The sequence below is a fragment of the Cygnus atratus genome, chromosome 3 (genome assembly GCF_013377495.2).
Source record: "Cygnus atratus isolate AKBS03 ecotype Queensland, Australia chromosome 3, CAtr_DNAZoo_HiC_assembly, whole genome shotgun sequence".
Classification (NCBI taxonomy): Eukaryota; Metazoa; Chordata; class Aves; order Anseriformes; family Anatidae; genus Cygnus; species Cygnus atratus.
In genome coordinates, this window is record NC_066364.1 from 12,004,812 (window position 1) to 12,026,049 (window position 21,238).

At 36.9% G+C, this 21,238-nt stretch overlaps 1 protein-coding gene across 2 annotated transcripts in view; it reads right to left on the minus strand.

Moving 5' to 3' along the window:
• VSNL1 (visinin like 1) overlaps positions 1-21,238 on the minus strand; it is an 88,406-nt gene that overhangs the window by 29,769 nt on the left and 37,399 nt on the right. For both annotated transcript variants that reach the window (XM_035562536.2, XM_035562537.2), the window contains exon 2: positions 20,625-20,791. In XM_035562536.2, the coding sequence (XP_035418429.1) occupies positions 20,625-20,786 (162 nt within the window). In that variant the 5' untranslated portion in view covers positions 20,787-20,791. The remainder of the gene's footprint in view (positions 1-20,624; positions 20,792-21,238) is intronic.

Here is a 21,238-nt window from a genome sequence, read left to right on the forward strand (position 1 = left end):
CAATTCTGACCCCCAGGGAGTCCCGGCTGGGGTCACTGCAAGCACAGCTGCCAGCACAACCACGGGCAAACACAACTCCCCTCTGATCCAAAATCTGTGTGATTAGAAAACCATTCTCTCAGCTAGTTAACTTGGGGAACAGGGTTCCTCTATGCTCCTCTTTAAGAGGGCTATTGAAAAGAATGATAAATGGTTGCCTTGACTGATGTAATCCAGGATTTTTTGGTGTTTGTTTTTTTTTTGGCTGATTTTTTTTTCTATTGATGTTGTTTGTTTACTTTACTTATAAGCCTTTTACTTGTGACCTAAAATGCTATTTAGTCTTAGTCTTATCTTGCTTTTCAAGTTCTCCCTGGGTAAATTTGCTCAAATTGTTTCAGCGAAGCTAAAACACGTGAGCCCGGGTGAGAGCCCACTTTAATGGAAGTCCTGGCATGAGAAGTAGTCAAATTATTTGATGGTTTATTTTTGTTCCCGTGGCTTTCCTCCACTGGTGCCAATGACAGAATCTCTATTCCAAGCACTTCAGGTACTGCTATTCAAGAAGTAATTAGATCCACTCTTATGAATCATAATACATATGAGAAAAGGAAAAGGTAGCCGTACTCCTTGAGATATCAATTACTTCCCTGAGAATAGCAGCAAGATTTTTAAATGAGATAACCATTGCTTCTCATTACAGTGTTAGATATACCCCCAGAAGAAGAGACAGTTTAGGCTGAGAATACATTGCCCTTTAAAACAGTATTAACATATTATGTTCAACAAAAATGATAAAGTACAGTGAGACACAGGAATCCAGAAAGTCCACTTAAAGGCCCAGCATGGATATAAAGGGAGCAGCTCTAAAGGCTGGGGTTGTCCAAGGGAGATGTGTTTCCTTAGGATCCTCTGTAGTCAACAGAGAGTGAAACATTTCACATAGGGTCAGATCAGAGAACTGCCGTGAGGTCCTTGTGCTGGGTGACCCTGGGGAGGAGCTGATCTCTTTTCTCATTGTAAAAAAAAATATAGGTGACACTCATTTCTCATTTCATGAAGGACTTTGTCAGAAGTCTTTGGAAAGTCAAGTAGATGGTATCAACCAGACTACCTTCATGCACAGGCCCCACCTAGCCCCTCAGAGAAGTCCAAGAGGTGTGGAAGGAATGCACAGTGTTGGCTTTCCCAGCAGATTGTAAATACATAGATCTCAGTGGATAAATTGCAGACTTCATACTAGTGATGTTGCTAAAATACAGCTAAAGGGGATATAGCTATCCGGGTGCTGAAGAAAAAATCTGAGTTCAGTCAGACAGAACCACTGATTTAATCTGAATTCTTACATGTCATTTTTTCCATGATTCTTGCCAAATTTCTTCCTAAAAACACAGTGTAGTTTTATTACAGAAAGATAAATCGGTCCTGAATTTTCTGAATTATGTTGCAAATTTAGTTTTCTGTTCTTGTTTTCCACAGCCATAAATGTGTTAGTATCATTTTTTTTGCACAGTTTTTTTTTCGTTGTTTTTCAGCACCTAAATGTTTTGCCCCAAATGTCACAACAGTTTTGTTGTCTCATTTCAACAGTTTTGTTAGTAAAACAGTGTGCCAAAGTACAAGCAATATGTGTGAAACTGCTTTCTTTCTTATAGCTTCAGTGTTAAGGGATTACATGCATACACATTTCCAAGCAAACCCAGGGAACTAAAGAAAGTATTAGGAATTTATTGAATAAACTACCTGTCTAAAATGACATTTTATGATGCTATATTCTCATCAGACTTTGTCTTGAAGTGAAGAAAAGAGCAACCATTTTGTAGAAAACATCTCTTACATGCTCTATTAAAGACAGTAATTTCTTCAAAGGAGGGAGTGTCTTAAAGAATCATAAAATGGCTTCAAAAGCAGTGAAAAAACTTGCCGCCTTTGTGGAACCAAGCAAAAATTAATTGTCTCTAAAATCATTCCATCCTGTCCTGCCCACCATTTCACCAGAGAGACAAATATAGACTAGCTCTTCAAGCAGCGATGCCACCCATAACTATGTGGTTTTGGAGCAAACAGCACTATGCATCCTTCCACTACGCACCTACTACAGGGTGCTTCTTCCTCTTCAAAATGTCCTCTTGAAATCTGTCTGTGGCTACCAAAGCCTGGCTTTTGGACTGTGAATTCTGGGGCTATCGGTGTTTCACTACTCACTTTTATTCTTGTGATCCATTTCCCCTATCCAGCACTTCCTCCTTAAATACAAAACCCTAAGGTCTGCAGGGTAAGGACCATCTGTATGCCACGTGCTGGTACAATACCACATATAAGTGAATGAACCCTTAGCCTTAAATGCTGATGCTATTAACAGCAACAGCACTTCTAACATCTAAACCATTTCTTAGAAACAGTCCCACCACTAAAGTGTGTCACGCCAAACATGAGACCAGAAAGAAAAACACCAATAGAAAAGAAGTCAATCGAATCTCTGAAAAACACTTGAGACTGACTCATTTCTTATCCAAATATAAATACATCAGCCTTAAAAAAACAAACAAAAAAAACCACAGAAAACACTATACAAAACACTGAATCAAACATTGTCTGTTTGTGAATACTGTATATATTTAACCAAGTTTCCTTCTTGATGTTCACCCTACTCCTTGCTCACAGCTATGTAACACTGCATGTAGACTTTCATGGTAAGATTTGGCAAAACAAAAACAGTCTAATGGTTTATTTTCAAGCACAAATCACCTAAATAGAACAAACTGCTTCACTCTCTAAATTTTCTCTAATATACTACGTTCATTTACATGTTTCTAGATTGGAACTCTGTTGCTTTTATACCTCCACATTTCCACATATTTCCAAACCCACATTCTTCACTTGTTATTTTAAGTATATTACATATCTATATTTCTATCCATCTTTTTTACAGACCTGGGATTTAAATCCCAGCTTTGGCAGGTAACTCAGACCTGTTGCTTAGCAGCAGCTGAGACACATGTAAATGCAATAATGGAAATTCTCGCGGTTACAGAAGTGGAAAGCTCTTGCCTGCTAAAAGCGGATGTTTATAAATCGTCTGGAAGCAGAGTAAGTGGCAATATTAGATTAGAAAAATTCTTTCCAAACAAAATATAGTCTTGAATAAAAAGCCAACCAGCCTGACACAACCTAGATAATAGACTGAGGTTAAAAAAAAAAAGGAGTCAATATTTAATTATGATTGTTTTTATATATTGATCTCTCTAGTATTTTAACCATCATATGATTACCAGTAAAACAGATTACATTCCATTTCATTTAGTGGGTGAAATAATGGATTCATGAAAGTCAACTACAAAATTTTCTCTGCCTTTGTAGAACTGGGATTTCAAATCTCCGTTTTTTTTCATTAAAACCTATTTTTAAAAGCAATGACACATGTCCATGTGAAACCAAAGCTTAGCATTTCATCTCTGCTTAAAAAAGATACGTATTTAATCTGTATTTGACAGGTCCATATGCTCACAGAAACATATGGATTAGAGCTGATGCTTCCTGATTCTATGGTACCATCAGCAAGAAGGAATGGTCCCCAGACTGAAACAAATAGACCTGAGCATGGTCAGGTCAAAGATGAGGGCTGTCACTTCCTAAATGCACTTAAATATCTTCTGCTGGCGTGTAGCATCCTGGAGAATTGTTCATCACCATGTTCATCACTACAGGTATAAGGCCTAATTCTTTGCACATAGAATACACCTAGCTTAGGCATCTAACAGCTAATCGTCTGAAAGACAGCTATGAAACTTGAGAATCCCTTTATAGTGAATAGTATTTCCATAGTATCATTCATTTCTTCCAAATATGTCTAAGATCAGATGAATTCTTTTGAGTACTCTCCTTCAATCCACTGGCTATTAAAGAAACTAAGGTAGTTTTATATAAAGCAGATAAAATGAATAATCCTCTGGAAATGCCTCTTTCTTTCCATTGACTCTAATGGAGCCTCAGTAACAAACTAGCCTTCAGATATCAAAATTAATCCTTATATCTGTGGTGGAGCTCAGTGGCAAGGATGAATGTGACTAAAAAAGCAATGTCCTAAATTTAAACTCACAAGATCTGAGTATTATCTCCAAAGGTGCTAATAATCTCCTGAAAACTAACTTAACCATCCCTAACCCAGAATGGTTCTTACAGCCTGTAAAGCAGTTATTTTGATACCGAGATCTTGTTTGGTACCCCATCAACCCAGAGATAAATTAAAACATCATATTCCAGGCCACAGTGCCACATCCCCAGAGCTCTAACTCCCTTTGGTGCTTACACATTGCAGATGTACACGTTGCACAAGGGTTTTGGTTTTGTTTTTTGACTTTTTTTTTTTTACTGAACTCTGTTCAGAAGAAAGGAAGAAATCATATTTCAGAGTTTCCTATTCTAACATTTTACAAAAGGTTTTATTTATTCCAACTGAACACCATTTATTTGTGATTTTTTATCCTTTCTAAATATGATGGTTTGTCAGCTTGTGTCATTCATTCTCCATTCACTTCCATTAATTGTGTCTCTGGCTCCCATGAGAACACTTCAATTTTGTTGCAAGGCCCAGAAATATGATAATCAACAAATATTTCTAGGTCAAATCCATTGTCACAGTGTCAGTGTGTCCATAAGAAATACTGACGCAGTTAACAGTGATTTGCCACTTGACTACTGGCAAAAGAGGTATAAAATACAGTTTGGTTTATATAGATGTTTTTAAATTGTCCCCCTTTAAGACATTTGTTAAAGATAATCAGATATACTGAAGAATCGAACCAGGAAAAAATGCTTAATACTTGTACGGTGTTTTGCATTTTACTGCTGCACAAACATTAACTAATTAAGCCTCACAATACCCAAGTGAAGAATGGAAGGAAGCATTATTATGGTTATATATTATAATTATACTGTCTCATTTAGAATTTCCTGGCTTGTGACTTTTAAAGTAATTATTATAATTATCATAAAACTAATAAAAATCAGAAACAATCATATTTTTTGTGGTATGAAACTGCACTAAGCTAAGCAAAGAAAGACCTTACAAATTCCTATAAGCACACTTTTCCTTTAAGTATTTCAGTTTCTACTTCCCATTATCTATCTGAGTCCACCAAGGACTTGATTTTGCTTCCACCAAAGGGAAAGAAAATCTCGCCAATGACCACACTAGCTGCAAGATTGTGTCCTTTATTTTTAACAATTAAAAAAAAAAAGTACATGAAGAGACTTTATCTATGTGATTTTACAATTTGATAAGAAAACATAAGATCTTGACATGAAACATGTTTGTATGTTCAAAATGACATTATAAAGCCTCTAAGTTATCTTGTAATTAGAATGAATTTTTAATGTATTATGGAGAATTGTTTTTTTCTTTCTAATACCTCTCACAAGTGTCTGGATACCTCTTCCCAGTTCTAGCCATCTAACAATTCACCTGCACCCTTTAGTGGAGAATGGTTTCTGCCACCTCTCTCATACATCTATCTTGTAATGAGATGATTTGTCCATTGGATATGCCTTTGGTCTCCAGTAATAACATGTTCCCATAATCTTCTGCTGCAATACTGGAATTTTCGAGGTCTATGGGGACAATTTAATTACTATGCAAAAGTGTCACACAACATTTAAACTTTCAACTGGCGTTACCGTTATAGCCACTCACTGCAAATTCTTTGGAGTTAACTAAGGCTGGATTAGCCTCTGGAAAAGCTTCCTTGTAGGGCTGTAATCAACTGCATGATAATTTGGAAAAGCCTCTCAGGTAATTTCTTTTAGCTGGAAGGACAACAATTCTGATATTTTTTTTCTTTTTTAATTATGTTGTATAGACAGTACTAATACAACAGTACTAATGCACATACGATGGATGCAACAGAATACAAGAAAGAGAACTAGTCTGATGAACTCAAGATACTTTTAATACAGTTTTGGTGACAGCTGCTGGAAAAATAAACAAAGTAAAAAAATTTGATAACATTAAACCTATTGGGCCTTACCTTGGAAGATTAATGTTCCTAACTGGCAATCCAGAGACCAGCCAGATAACTACTCAGTCTCCTAGGCGGCCCCCCCACCACTACCTGCATACCCCAACCACAGCTAAACATTATAATTATACTTCATTCACCTCCTAGAAAAGGAAGTCATCATCGAATGCCATCAACAGTGGTTTTCCATCATGTAACTTACTCCACAGTTCTTGTGCTAGTTGTAGACAGTATTTTGACTGTACTTGCCTCGTGACACTTGAAAGACCATCTGGCTAAACAGATGTGCTAATATAATTTGCTTAGCCTGAAAAAATGAACTGGAAAAATAAAATAAAAAAAAGAATAACGGAACACAATGGCTTGAATGGGAGTTCCCAGAAGTGCCTGGTCCAGCTTCTTCTTTTGTGCATGTCCAGATACTATATTTGTCATTTGAGGATGAGCTTGGCAACAAACTGCTTGCCTGTGGAAGTTAGCATGAGAGAAGGAATTTCAAAACAAATGACAAAAAGAGGTGAACATATTCTCATGACAAAAAAATGAATTGTAAGGCCATCTGTCATTCCTTTCCGGAGTATATCATATGTTACAAAACAAGAAACTGGCAAAATGCAGTCAAGTCTTGGTTCCACAGAAGGTGTCAAATCTCCCATGGATTTCAATGGGACCAGTGGATATTCAATCTGTTCATTTGTAACCTAAGGAATACTTGTGTAAAAAGGGCAGTACAGTTCTTATCAGAACTATATATCTTATCACAGATGTGCAACATCAAACATGGAATGGATTCTCTAGATAATGTCTCCTAACAACATTCCCTTCATCATCTGTCTTAAGGTTTAAAACACTTAGGTTTATAACATATGGCATTGTAAATCTTCCAGTGTCTATAGTAAATTTACATTTATCTGGCCTCTATTTCTTCTCTTTTTAATTTTCTTTCACTACCTAAACCTGTACTGTTTGACACCCCAATCACTTTGTCAAAATAAATAAATAAATAAATAAAAGATGGCAAAAAAAGAGAATAAAAGAGTAAAATTGAAATACTAAATTAGAAATGCATATTTTCAAACATTAAAAGGAAGAAATTTCAAAAATCTTTCTATAGAACTTTCATTTACACATCCATTTCTTAAAGCATTTCTCAAAAAACGCCATTAACAGTGAATATGAAATGTTCAACTGTGCCCACTCACTTTGCTTTTTTATGCAGAAACTTGCTCATAGATTCATACTTTGCATATATTTTCAGCTATAAATTAAAGTCACCCTTTGCATAAAGGACGGGGCTTGCTTTCTGATGTTGGACCGCCCTTTTTGCAAGGTAAGGAGAGAGAAAATAAAATGATAAAGTCCACAACACTGGCTGAATGAGCACAACCAACAGCAAGCTTCTCATTTTGCTGAAGCCACAGCATCCCTTGCCCAACAAGACAAAGTTGCATAAATTCAAAAGCTGGAGAAGAAAAGGAGAAAGATACACATATCACATCAGGCTGCACCACTCATCTAGCCAGTGCTCTAGTACAGAAAGAGAGGAGCTGGCTGAGAAGAAAAGCAAAGCACATTATGGTTAAAAAAATAGATAGGGGTAGTTTGCAGGACGTGGTATTCCTGACAGCCAGGATTGTACAGAACCTTGGAGATGTCAAGGTTGCATCTTCTGACCCACTCCAGGAAGAGGGAAAGATTTTGCTTCTTAGGGTAGAAAACTTATTTTCTCATCATATTCCATTTAGAGAGTTTAGCCAGATACGGCCAGAATTAACTAACAAAATATTAGTTAACAAAACAAAAAAAAGTTAAACACTTTTCTTGTAATTTTTTCCCCCTTGTTCGTTTGGCTCCAAGACATGCATTCTTGTCTGAAAAGTAACAAACCTTCAGCTGTCCCTTGACCCAGCTATTACACCAACGTGCTGGCAGTGAAAACTGGAAGAGAATGAATTCTCTTGTCTTCTGCATCAAAATGCTTCAACCAGTGAGCTATGTTAACTTACTCACATCACCCATGGGATTTTTACACCATTCCAGGTTTTTCCTGTACAGAAAAGGGAGGGAGAAGAGGAAGAAGTGTTCTTGCTCACTGGTGTATCTGGCAGTGACAGTAGCTATCCCATGGAAATCAGTGGTCCTCTTAGGACTGTGCACTTGCTTTTGTAATACTGTATATAGAACAGTATTTCTATGAATCTGGAAACTTAAAAATAGCCCACAGTATTATGGCAATACGTAAAAAGCATGCGCATGGGCCCAAAATAGATGAGAGCAAAGAAAACGATTGAGATGAACAATCACATGGAAATAAAGAACACTGGGTGAATGTATAGAAAGTGGAAACAAATAACTGAAAGCTGCCCAAAGGCATGTACTATTGGCGATAATGCAGGGGTAATGTTTTCATAGGGATTAACTGTTCTTGAGCACTTTTCCCATGTGTAAAGCACAACATACTTTTTATTCAGATAGGTTGATTTGGCAGCCTCTTTATTTCTAGCACAAATGTATTTATTGTCCCTGTGCAGGAAAAATTCCACTCTCTGATGGAGTCAGAACGTGGTTCTTTCACCTCACCCTGTCAATCGCCTGCTGGATAGAGCTCAAGAGCTAATTTCCCACTGACAGCTCCCTTCTACAGGATGCCTATTAGAAATTTGTGTGCCAAATTAATCCTTTTCCAAAGGCTTTAATAAATTTGGCTACATGTTAATGTAATTTTCATACTGAATATGTTAAATTCTGCCTTTGGAAACAGATTTGCTTACTTTGGAGAAATGTAATTATTCTTACATAAAGAGGTAACAAAGAGGTACATCACTTTACAAGAAACTGTTTCATATTAAGACTTTTTATTTCCACCATTTTTGCTAGCATTATTTTTTTTTTATTCAGTTTTATTGCCCTGGACCTGCTGGTGATTTTCTACATGATCAACCTAATCTTCAGAGAGTGAAGATAGGGCTTCTGTACATGTTCTTTTAGAGCATGTGCTCTCTTTCATGATCTTTCATGTTCCAAGGACATCCCAGGGTAGAAGACACAAGAAGCAGAGATCGTGCTTATTCTCCCTGTTCTTGGCCGTACATTAGAATAACTCCAGAATTTATGGCTCTGTGAAAATAAAATCAGGTCCATTAAACACCATTTTCCTGCCATACAGAAAAACTCCAGGGGAAAAGAATCTTAAAAATAAATGAGCAGATACACTAACACACCATAGGGGCTAATTTGTGGTATGGAGTTTGCAGTTCTAACACAATGCCAGCAATTTGTTGAGCTCCCTGAGTTACATAATGTATTTATCTGTAACAAAAAAACTAATTGATAGATAAATAATTGCTTCAGTAAGCCAATATTAATACAGCATCCTTACAATTAAATAATGTAACTATTTCAATTATAAAGGCCCATTTTCAGAATCATATTTCACATACCAGCATTTCTTCCAGCTTAAAAAAAATAAAAGTAAGACATTAGATAAGCTTTAAAGAGCTGGTCTAGATTTTAACTGCAGTTTTCTTGCTGACTTTTTAAGAACTACTATATACTGGAACACAAAAAATTTACCTTTCTCGGGTCAAGTATTATTGGAAGTATTAAATTTCTTTTTAAAAAAGCAACATTTATTTAAAGAAGTCAAATATTGGGAACTGTATGTTTCTAAAGCAATAAATGTAATGTTAAGGAGTCCCTTGTTCTGCACAAACGAGCAACAGAAGAGATGAAAAGAAAATTGTGTGCAGTACTATTACTGTGAAGCTGATGCTCAGCTGCACCTTTCTGCAGCTTTATATGTGCACAAAACAGTAGATTGTATTTTTCCAAGACAGCTTTGGGATTTGGTCCCCACTATGCGACTGTGAACTCAGGGCAATGAATCACCACCTAAGTGACTTGTTCTAATTAAGAAACTGGGAAAAGTTCAATGTGCGCATATGTTTGCACCAAGTTTACCAACCCACACGTAATATAAGACTCATTGGGTTGAAGATGCTGGATACTAAAATGTAGAAATTGGACCCTGAAGAAATGAGATGTGGTTTACTTCTAAATGAAGTTAGGAGTGCTAATCAAGCAGAGGGGACAGCACCTGCCCTGCCCAAGTGACACCAGCATCCATGAGAGGGAAAGCAGGAAGCAGTGATTTAGTGGGATGAAGAACTGCATCCTTTCTTGCCAGGGCTAAGGCATGTATGTGTGGGTACGGAGACTGAAGGGAACTGAGGATATTAGCATTTCACTGGGACCACATCCAAAGAGCATCACCTTCCAGCTACCCGTATTTAGCAGCTGGCTGAGAAGCAGCTGGCTGGAGTTTATTCTGGTGAAGGCAGAACTATGCTAGGATCGAGGTTGTCTTCCAAAGTCATCTGTGGGCTTTATCTGCAGTGCCTTGCAAGGCTTTCACTGCACAATATCTAGTTTTAATTAATTACATAACTATCTGCATTGACACGTACTATAAAATTAGGCATTGTAATTGCTACATTAATAAATACCAATGAAACTAAAAGTGCTTCCAGTCCCAAAAAGGTGTAAGAAGAGAGGCACAGACCTAGTCAACATGGACATACAAAATACTGGTAACTGGAGCCTGAAAGCAAGTGGAAAAAAGCATGAAAGCAAATTCAATGACTGCACCTTACTTTTAATCAGTTCTTAGGTATTTGGTATTAGCAACAAGAACAGGAATCACATAGCCAGAACTCATGTATCTTGCAATTGGATTTTAACTGTCCCCTGGTATGATCAGTTTGACAAGAAGGAGCAAAATAGTGAATTCCCGTCAAAGAAAACTGTGAAGAGTCATGAGTTTGCATACAGGTGTGTAATTCCTAAGCAAGGAATAACTAATTCTAAGATATATCCTTCCAAACTAAAGGGGATACAAGCATCTAGAAATAACTTCATAATTCAATACGCTTCTGTTGAAAAATGTTGACAAGGTCCATATAAAATCTTATTCCAGTTAATGAGTTACAAATTTTTATTTATTTTTTTTTTATACTCACTTTGAGGTGAACTGTAGTGTTGATTTACACTTATGCCTATACTGCTTTTTCTCTGGTCTACAGGGAAATTCTATTTAAAACTGAGTACTCAGTTCTGGGCTATCAGTGCAACCAGACAGCTGAACTTCACAACTTCTTATACAGGTGTATTTCACACCAAACTCCTCTGAAAATGTTTCATACGTATTTCTGCAAAATAGCAACAGTATTATCTAGTCTGAATTTCCTTGTGTTGATTACTTTATCTTCCAGACCACATGTTTTTCTCATTTTGTTTTGTTTGTGCTTGAATATACAATTAAGATAGCTAGCTAATTCTCATGCCAAGCAGCGGTAAGTCATCTCAATTCAGCAATCAACAGGTTTGTCGGTGAAAAGAAGCTATTCCTATGAGCTTTAATTAAACATGAGAAGATGGAAATTTACTCTCATTGAAGAGAAATAAAGTTGATATCCCAAGGTACTGGAAACGTTCAGACTATGATTAGTGGAAACCTGACTGGAATCTCAACTAGTGTCTACATGATGATAAAAACTAGATTTAAGTTAGTAACTAACTGAGCTCTGAGGGTTCTCCACAGCTCAGAACCATGTTAAAACACCTCAGATTTCGTTGCCTGCATAGCTACAGCTACTCACAGCAGCATGCGTTACAGTGGTAATTGTGATTTGTCATGTCAAATACCACAAGCACATGGAGCACGCTGAGGTGCAATGCATGGCTGGGAGAGCTATGTTCCAGACTAATTGGGATCCTTTAATTTTTGGAGCATTCATACCCAGTTATGGTGACTCACAAGAGCCCAACTGGGAAGCTTTGGAAGTACATATCACTCAGGTAATTTTCTGAAGGACTGATGGGTTCACTGGGGTGGAGGGAGCAGAATGGGTGTGAAGCTAAGGCATGGAGCCACAGATGTCATAGGTCAAGGGACTCATTCAGAACACAAAGTTCCCATTTATGCCTTACAAAACACAAAAGCTGTTTTCAGCCCCAGGTCTTGTGTGCAAGGGAGATATTGGAAGCAGACTCTGATACTGGAGAAAAACACTTCTATGTTTTAAAATAAAATACTTTACATTACTTCTATGACTTCGTATTAGTTTACTCCAGTGCTGAAATGAAATGCCCTGGTTTCAAAGGCTTCTTCAGGAAGCCTATAATACCAAACAGCTTTTTATTCATTAATTTATTTATTTTTATTTTAAACAAACAAATGTTTCTAGACCAAGAAATGTGACAAACTAAAGTCCCTGAAAGACCTTAGGTCAGTTTGTCTCAGAAAACAAAAAACACATTATCACCAATCTTCAGAACAAGTTTTAGGATGATCCAGTTTTCTAAATTAGAGCTATTGAAGGCCTAAAATATGGCTGGTCAAAGCTTAACTGTAGACCACAGATCTACAGTGTAGATCTAAAGTAGACCTATGATGAAAGCCTAGCCATGTATACCATACTATAATGTGTACTGTATGACACCCACAAGTCAAAGAACCCCCTTCCCGAGCCATTCTGTAGGAAGAAAAAAAAGAAAAAAAAAAAACCACAAACTTACTTAAAAGAAGTAAAATGAAGGACATTATTTATATTTTGACCCATACAAAAATTGCCAAAGACACAAAGGGTAACCTCAAGCAAGTGATTTAACCATTTCTATCTTGATTATCTACAAATATAGAGAGTTTATATGCTCTACTCATTTTATTTAGATTGCAAGAGAATGGAATATCTCTTTAAAAAGTACATTCGACATCACTAATCCCTCTCTCCACTCCACAGTCCTCAAAGGTTTACACTAGTTTTGTGAACAGCCTTCCTCAGGATGAGAAGTGAAGCACTGAGATGGTATGGAGGGTCTAGGAGACAGGATGGAAGAAGTCCAAAATACTTGACTTTTGTAACAGGTTGGGTAAAGGTAGTGAACCACTGATCAGTCTTGAAAACTGCTCTAAGGACTACTGTAATACTGTTAAAATAAGTACCGTTACAAGAAATAGTAAACCTGAACGCCTTAACAGCTATGGGACTTGGCTCTGACAGTGGATTTGTTGTGTTTGGACTTTTCTGAGGCGTTTCACATTACATGTTAACGGTGGCTCTCTCCTTCATAGCAGCACCATGCTTTGTGTGTTACCCTTCAGGAAAATCATAACTGTATTCATTAATTCAGTGTTTTGCTACAGAAACAATTACAGCATCCAAAATTCATTGTTTTGATTTCTCTGAAGGAATCCAACACAGAGCAAAGCTAAGCTGTAATGGAACAAGGTTTCTTATAAAAATGCATGATGTTTTTTGGAGTCAGCAAGCTTCATTCAAAAAAAATAATATTTTTTTAAAAAGCAGTAAAAGTAATTTACATGCTATTGTTGGCGAATTTACCCAGTCTGACTTCTTTTACCATGACAAGTTGGAAACTAGGGCATGCAGGTAGTGTACATGGTGAGATTTTAAAATTTGAAAGCATTCCACGTTGGATCGTCTTGCTGTGGCTGGACATACTCTTTTCAATGTTCTGAACTTCCAGTTAGTTTAGAGTGCCTCCAGGAACTACATACAACCACTGCAGTACAGAACTATTCATTACTTAGTAAATACTTAGTAATAGCCAGAGTTTTTTGTCTAAACCTTCACATGCACACACATCTGCCCTGGAGATGCCTTTGGACAGCTGGACTGCTTTATGGATTCCTGTGACCATCACTCCTTCCTCTCACGGAGGGGGTGTCAGCATATATAACTGAATTGTTATCAGGAAGATTCATCCCGTAAGCCTGGACACTCCACAAGCTGCTATTTGGAGCAATTAAGATTTAGTTATTTAGATTTCATCTCCCAGAATCGCCCAACTTCCTCATTTTCTAGATTTAGATTCTCCAGAGATCATCTGGAGGATATGGGCCATTATGTGCTCTGCAACAGAAGCAAAGAAAAATACATTTTAGCCTTTAAAATTAGCCACTAGCCAGAATGGTGCAAAAAAGAAAGGGATTTGTCCTTCCCCTCTGGATCTGCGTTTCTAAGTTTTTCTAAGTTCAGGACCCTAACTCTCAACACTCATCCGTGCAGATTTAGTTTATAAATAACTGCTGCCTTTAAATGACAGCTAGTATTGTGTATGTTCTTTACACTTCATGAGAGGAGCTCTCCAGACACCAGATCCAGCTTGCAGGACTGGATTTTAACGGAGCTCACACCAGACTTCCCAGCACTCAGGATAATAAACAACTTCAAGAGCTCAGTGCAGCTCTAAGCTCTTAAATAAGGATCAGGAATGAAAACTCCCATTAGCTTCAATGAGATTAGGATTTCAGTCTGAAGTGACTCCATTCTACTTTTATAAAGGCTCTTAGTATCCAGTGGTGTGATTTATGGCCATATTTTCAGAAAAGTTCACTATGCAGTGTGCCAGTCCTCTTCTGAAAATTACTGTTTTCATTCTACTTTGCAGCTTAAATGAGAATTCATGTTTGTTTACTGTATTTTATTCTTCAATATGCTTGTTGTTCTTTAAAGCTCTGCATACTAAAGAAAGACTTAAAAAGATGTTCAGTTAAATGACTTCCAGCCATTATTTTTCCTGGGATACGTGCAGAGAAAGAAATGCAGAAGGGCATGTTAGCAGCATCCTCCCCTTCCCTGAATCATTCAAAGTCAACTTCAAAGTTAACACTGCCTTCGGGGTTTGTTCGATTTTGTTTTTATGTGTAAGGAGCATCCTTGGCCTTTGTTTTAAAATTCATACAGCACAATCTCAGCTTCTGTTTGAAACATATAATAAGCCTCTTATGTGGTTTTCTAGTAGGCCTACATTTTGGCACGGCACCTGACTATTCATGTTTATATGGAGAAAGAGGAGGAGGAATAATGGCAAGAGCAGTTTGTATGGAAGACATCCAGGCAGCAAGATCATTCCTTTTAAAACAACAACAACGACAACAACAAAGTTCTGTATGAAAAGCAGTTGTGATCACATAGTTCAGCCTGAAAAGCTCTCCCCTGTGATAATGCTGGACTGCAAATACATGTGCTTTGTGCTTTTCAGCATACTTTACACTCTCTCTTTTGGCTTCTGCTATATTAATTTTCCTTTCATGGGAATTTTTACTGCACTCCTAGTGAAAGATGTATTTTTTTCCTCTTTAAGAGCATGTATTTCTAACAATTTTACTGTAATTGTCTTAAATGTGTGGATTTTAAGTGTTTGAGGAATGCATTAAGAATCTTCACTTAGCAGACCATTCTACAATCCTCCCACAAAGAAAAACTTTCACTGATGCAAATACTGTTCCTCTTACTTCTTTCTAGCCTCTTCCTTACTTAATAGTTTGTCTATCTACATATGTGCTGCTTCTTATAGTACATATGTGCTGCTTCTTATAGAGCCACCTTGTAATGCTCCTGGACCAGAGCTATTCTTTACTTGTTTGCATCTACTAATATCTCCAGTTGGCTCTAATGTAACAATAATGGTTTTATTATCCCATATCAATTTAAAAAATTCAATAATACAGCAGTATTAATAACCCGTTTAAAGATTTTTAGAGTCATGTTTACAATAAAGAAATACATATGATGTTTTCTGAGTTGCAGGCAAAATTAGGTGGTGCATCTGCTCTACTGTCCAGGAAGACATCCTACCATATTGCCCAGGAGGACTATAAGCACTGCAGACGCAGTCTTCTGGAAGGTATCAAGATGGACTAAAATCATTGTAGGAGTAGACACATCGGTACTTTTTATAATCTGCCTGATTTTAAATAATGCTGTAGTTCTTTAGCAATACAGGAGTATTGGTATAATACACTTAAAAATTGTTCCTGTTACAGGGGAACTTCAGCAGCCAAATAGTATTTGTAAAGCCAGCACAGCTCTTCCAGTTAAAAGAGATGATCCCAGGAAAATCAGCTTTTACCAGAGGAACTGCATCTACGTTCGGGGCATCTGCAAACACAGCTGGAATCCCACTTCTTCAAATGCACTGAAAGCCTAAAATGCAGCTCTAACCTAACATTTTGAGGACCAATGTGCTATCTTTAGAAGGATGCTACTCTGTCTTAAAAATCTGAATAGAGAAGAAGAGGATGCAAACATATGCACTTACATATCAATAGATTTTTTGAGTTTTTTTTCCTACAAATATTAAAATGAGTGACTAGGAATCAATTCCCTTCAAGGCAGGAAATGTGAGATAGAAGCCAAAAATATGACAGACCATTTGACTGTAATTAATCAAATGGCATTACTATATCTATTCAATGAAATGTTATCTACAAAACCCCAAAACATAGCTAAATAATAGATGTGCAATAAATTCACAGATAAATTCACTTTATTTAATGCTAGCATTATACTACGATTCTCAACCCTACCCTTCTAGTTAAAGCACCATTGGTGCTCGTTTCTGTAATTAATCCAGCAGATACGCTTCTCATGTTCAGTGACCCAGTTCCAACAAGTATCACAATATAGAAGCCTATTTTCCACTTAATAAACACGCATAATTCCTGTGAACATTAGTACTGATTATGCACCCTTGCACACTCTAGGGCATATTCATCTAAATCCAGTGAATTCAAAAGATCTGAAGCAAAATGTATTTGGCCCTCTAGACTGCAAGAAACTCTAAAGAATGATGGGAACATTCCAGCATGCTTTACTGGTATATTTTATTTTAATGAGAATTTTGTATATTAATTCCTTCAGCTCTCTGCCCACAATGCTAATGATGTTTTACGTAAGATAAAAGAATTAAAGAACTTTTAGGATAGAAAAAAAGATATTGAACAAAACAAACAAGGATTTAGCTTAATGCTTAGAACATTCACTGTGGAGATGGAAACTGCAGGAACCAGACTGTCCCATGGACCCACTGAGCTACTTACCACTATTTCCTGCAGCAAAAGAGGTTGATTGGGGCATTGCCAGCAGACCAGAAGGACCTATCTCATCAGCAGAGCAGTTACAGAGGGTGAGTAGTACAGATTCAAGCTCCTTACAGGGACACGATAATTGATTCTGGGTTTCCTACGGCTTGATGAGTACTTAAAGCACTGTGGTAACGACAAGGTATTCACATTATCTTCCTTACTAAAGAGAGAAAGTAAAAGGACTCCAGTCACCTGATTTTGCTTTGACTTCTAATGTCCTAGATATTTCTGTGCAGGAGAGGTTTGAAGGATACCACTCCCATATGGAAACAGATGCATATACCCTGGAGAAATGTGGAATTCAATACAAATTCCTGACTTGATCATTACCTTGTGGCTTTGCATTGACATGTTTCTTTAAAACATGCTGCTTTGATTTTTAAATATATTTTTTTTAATAGTATCCACAAATTTTCCCCACTCCCATGTTCTGTGTAGACTGTCGGGACAGCTAACATGGTGTTTCAACATGTAGGTCTCTTCGTGGCTCTGGGACTCTAATATACAAACAAGTCTTCAGTAAATGAATTTAAAAACTGTACAAGCCCTCCAGTCATTCAGCACCATGGATTCACACAAGCTGTAATAGCTCATCACAGATTCCACATCCCAAAAAGAATCTGTGCATCCAAAAATGTAAGTTTTACTGAACCTCTGAGACTGCAAGCAATGCTAAATATGCAGCAGTATAAAGTATATTTCCTCCTATTTACTGTTTATTTAAACGAGTGTTCTTGATTAAATATTCTTATAGGCACTTCCACTAAAAGTGCTGCAAATAATTTTACTGTAGAGTCCATTTTGTACAACTGCTATTTATTTTAAGCATTGCATGATTTGTATTCCTAATGGAAATTTCAATAGCAAACGCTTCCAAGCCAAGCTAGAGTAATTCTCCCTTTTAGTCAATACAGTCTTCATCTACATCAGTAAACAGCACAGTACAATTGACGCAAATGTGTAGAGTGGAAGAGTTAGTGTTGAGGACCTGACATCCACATCACACATGTTCTGGATGTTTTAATTCAGACCAGCTCTAGTTTGGACCCATGGAGTAAGTGCTTATTAGCTGGTATTAGAAACAGTAATACATTAGGTGTGATTCCAGGGCACATCTTCCAGATAAGTTTCCTCCACAACAATGTAGTTTGTGCACCCCAAGTTTGTGCACCCCACTCTGTAATTATGCCAGAAGAGTAGTAACTAGAGATATTCAAGAAATTCACCAAAAAACAATGCTCCTGAGAAACCTAAAATGTGTTTGTTCTTTAAGTTGAGGATATTTTCTACTATGGTTGAGTAAAAGAAAAGCTTTCTTTGCATCTTACTAAGATGACCAACACCCTTCAACCCATATGAAAGTGTACCACACAACTCCTGTGAACAAAGAAACATTATCATGTAAAGAAAATGTAAATCTGAACTGGAAAAAAAAATAGTTCTTTCTTTTCCAAGTATATTTGCTTACAGAAATCTTCTCTGATAAAATTCAGTTCAGACCAAGAACTAAAATGTCATCTCTCCCAACTATAAGTTCATGCAGAGAAATTATTAATAAATACTAGCTTCATACATTTTTAACCCACATATGCATTAAAGGAATTGAAATGCTATAAATGTAATAATCGTGATTTGGGTCTCCTTCTGGTGGCTTCTCCTGGAAAGATCAAATGTCAGATCTGTGTTTTTGTCTGTAGCCAGGGCAGGCAGAACATCCTACGGACGAGAAGTCGCCGCCACTGACAACACTCAGATCATTAATTTCTCAGACAGCTGAGGGCCGTTTTTTTAGAAGCATTTCAGTGACAGAAGGAGAAGTAAAGCTCTGGATTTACTACAGCTAATCGTATTTCTCTTCTGCAAAATTAGTATTGTGCCCTGTATATAGACAATATACAGAACAACAATAAACTGGACCAAATACACAACAGCAACACTACAGAGCAGATTTCAAAAAAACATAACTACAAAGCAAGGGAGACAATCTTATTTGGTGTGCATTTCTAAAAATATGAGGCCATAAAACTAAAAGCCAGATATTGCAGTTCAGTAAGACTACAGAGATGTCTCCAGATTTCAGTACTTCTGTACTCTTTGTTTTACATTTTGCAGTAACATTTTGTAAACTTGATCCTGAATTTACTCTCTGATATTTCCTCTATGAGTAAAGTATCTCGTGAATTATCTGCGAACACTTCAATCAGCCTTTTGAAGGGAGGAAGTCCTAATAGCTTCGAGCTATTTTCAGACGATAGCTTCCCCCACAACACATAAAGTCATTGAAAAAAAATCACTTTATTACAATTTGCCAAAAAGAAAATAACGATTTCTAAAGAGTTAAACACTTGACATACTTTATTAGGAATATTTTGTAAAGACTGTTAACTTTCCTCAGAAACACGTCAGAGAAATGATTAGATGTCCAATCCTGTGGATGTACACTGAGTACAATTTAAAATAGAAGCTATAAATTATCAGTCAATAACAAGCACAATACCCGAGACAGTAAAAATTCTTTCATCTGAAAATAACAGTTATTACAAAGTCAGTCTTTTTTAAGAAAAAGATTGTGGGGCAACATCTCTAGCCATAAATATTAAAACACGAAGACAGAGGCTTATTTATGTGAACTGTAGTTAGCAGTTTTTGTAAGACCACTCATTAGAAAGTAAAAGGGGCTAGGTGATGATTCACAGAGTGATCTGGTTCTAGACTGAAGAAATTGAGGATACGACTGTAGTATGCATTTAGGGGAAAAGACAGATAGTCCCACTTGTCTGCAGAAATTGTCAGTGTGCTTAGTATTAACACATTTGAAAGGCTTTTTAAATTTTTGTTGAGCCTCACGTTGTATTTATGAACTGTTTCTGATCCTAGTGTTCATCATCACCATCCAGTATTCCTCCTAATTAAAATTACTTTGAAGTCTCTGACCTTTAGGCAGACACTCGATTCTGAATTAAAATATAATTATCTTTGTAACACAAATACACTTCTTATGCTGCCCCCATGCACTTCTTGTTACAGAATAAATACATACTAAATGTAAGGAAAAGACTACATTGGACGTGATAAAATAATGAAGAATAAAAAGAAAATAAACTGAACAGCAGCATGGCTTTCCTTTCATATCTAACAAGGGCAAAGAAACAGTAGAGAAAAAAGAAAGGCAATACTCAAAATCTAGAGAAGGAAATCCTTTGTACACAGTGCATAATTTATCTGCAGAGGACATACCACCACGAAGCCTCCCTACTTTTGTTTGAAACCAAAAGAAATACAGTCTTTGAAATACAAAGAAATACAGTGAGTAGGTCCAGCAATCAAAGGGTTTATATTCCAGCGGTATTACATAGGTAAAGCATGGCTTATTGAATAGGGCTGCAACCTCTTATTGAAGGTGAAAAAGGCTCATAAATTACAGAGTGAAGAGACTGTATTTCTTTGAGTAAACCACGGCTTTTTTTCTTAAACTTTTGGTTCTGGTCACTGTAGCTATCAGAAGTGCTGGTACAATGAGGGCAGCACTTTCCATTTACTTCCTTATATCCACCATTGCTTCTCCTAATGAAGGATTCCTTAGTTTAAATGAAGGACAGCTCTTGACCATGTGTTTGCTTTGTATTACTTTGTAAACTTTTCTAAGGCCAAACAGGAGGAACTTAATAATAACTTACTTTTACGTAGAGCTGCTGAAACTCCTCGAGGTTCAGTCTACCACTTGGACAGTCCTTTAGAAAGCCTTTGTACCACTGTTTTAGCTCGTGTTCATTGAACTCCGTGCTTTTCACCAGATCTTCCATCACTTCAGGGGCCAGCTTGCTATTCTGTTTCCCCATTCTGCCTTAAGAAGAAATAAATTAATACAATTAGCCAAGTTGCTGTGATCATTTTAAACTTGATTAGCGACAAAGCTCGAACACATCACTTGTTTTGCATTCACTGCTGCTTTTAGTCAAAACATAACTTTACAGATTCCCTAGCAAACAGGAACCTAAGCTATGCCTGAACGTTAGAGGCTGAAATGGTGAAAAATACATCTTTCACTCACATATCTCAAGGTCTGGAAAAAGACTGCTCATTTGCCTTTAAATTGACGACGAAAATAAATCTTTTCTGTCTTTAATAATAGTATCATCTAAGTGAAAGATTTATTTTCTTTTGGCTTTGATGGGAGGGTATTTTCCTTCCTTTGGAAAGTACTACTCTGTTTCACCATAGTGCTAGTATCACATTGAAAAGCTGCCTCTCGTTTTTAGTGATTTCTGTAATTTCTAGCTTTTCTTCACAC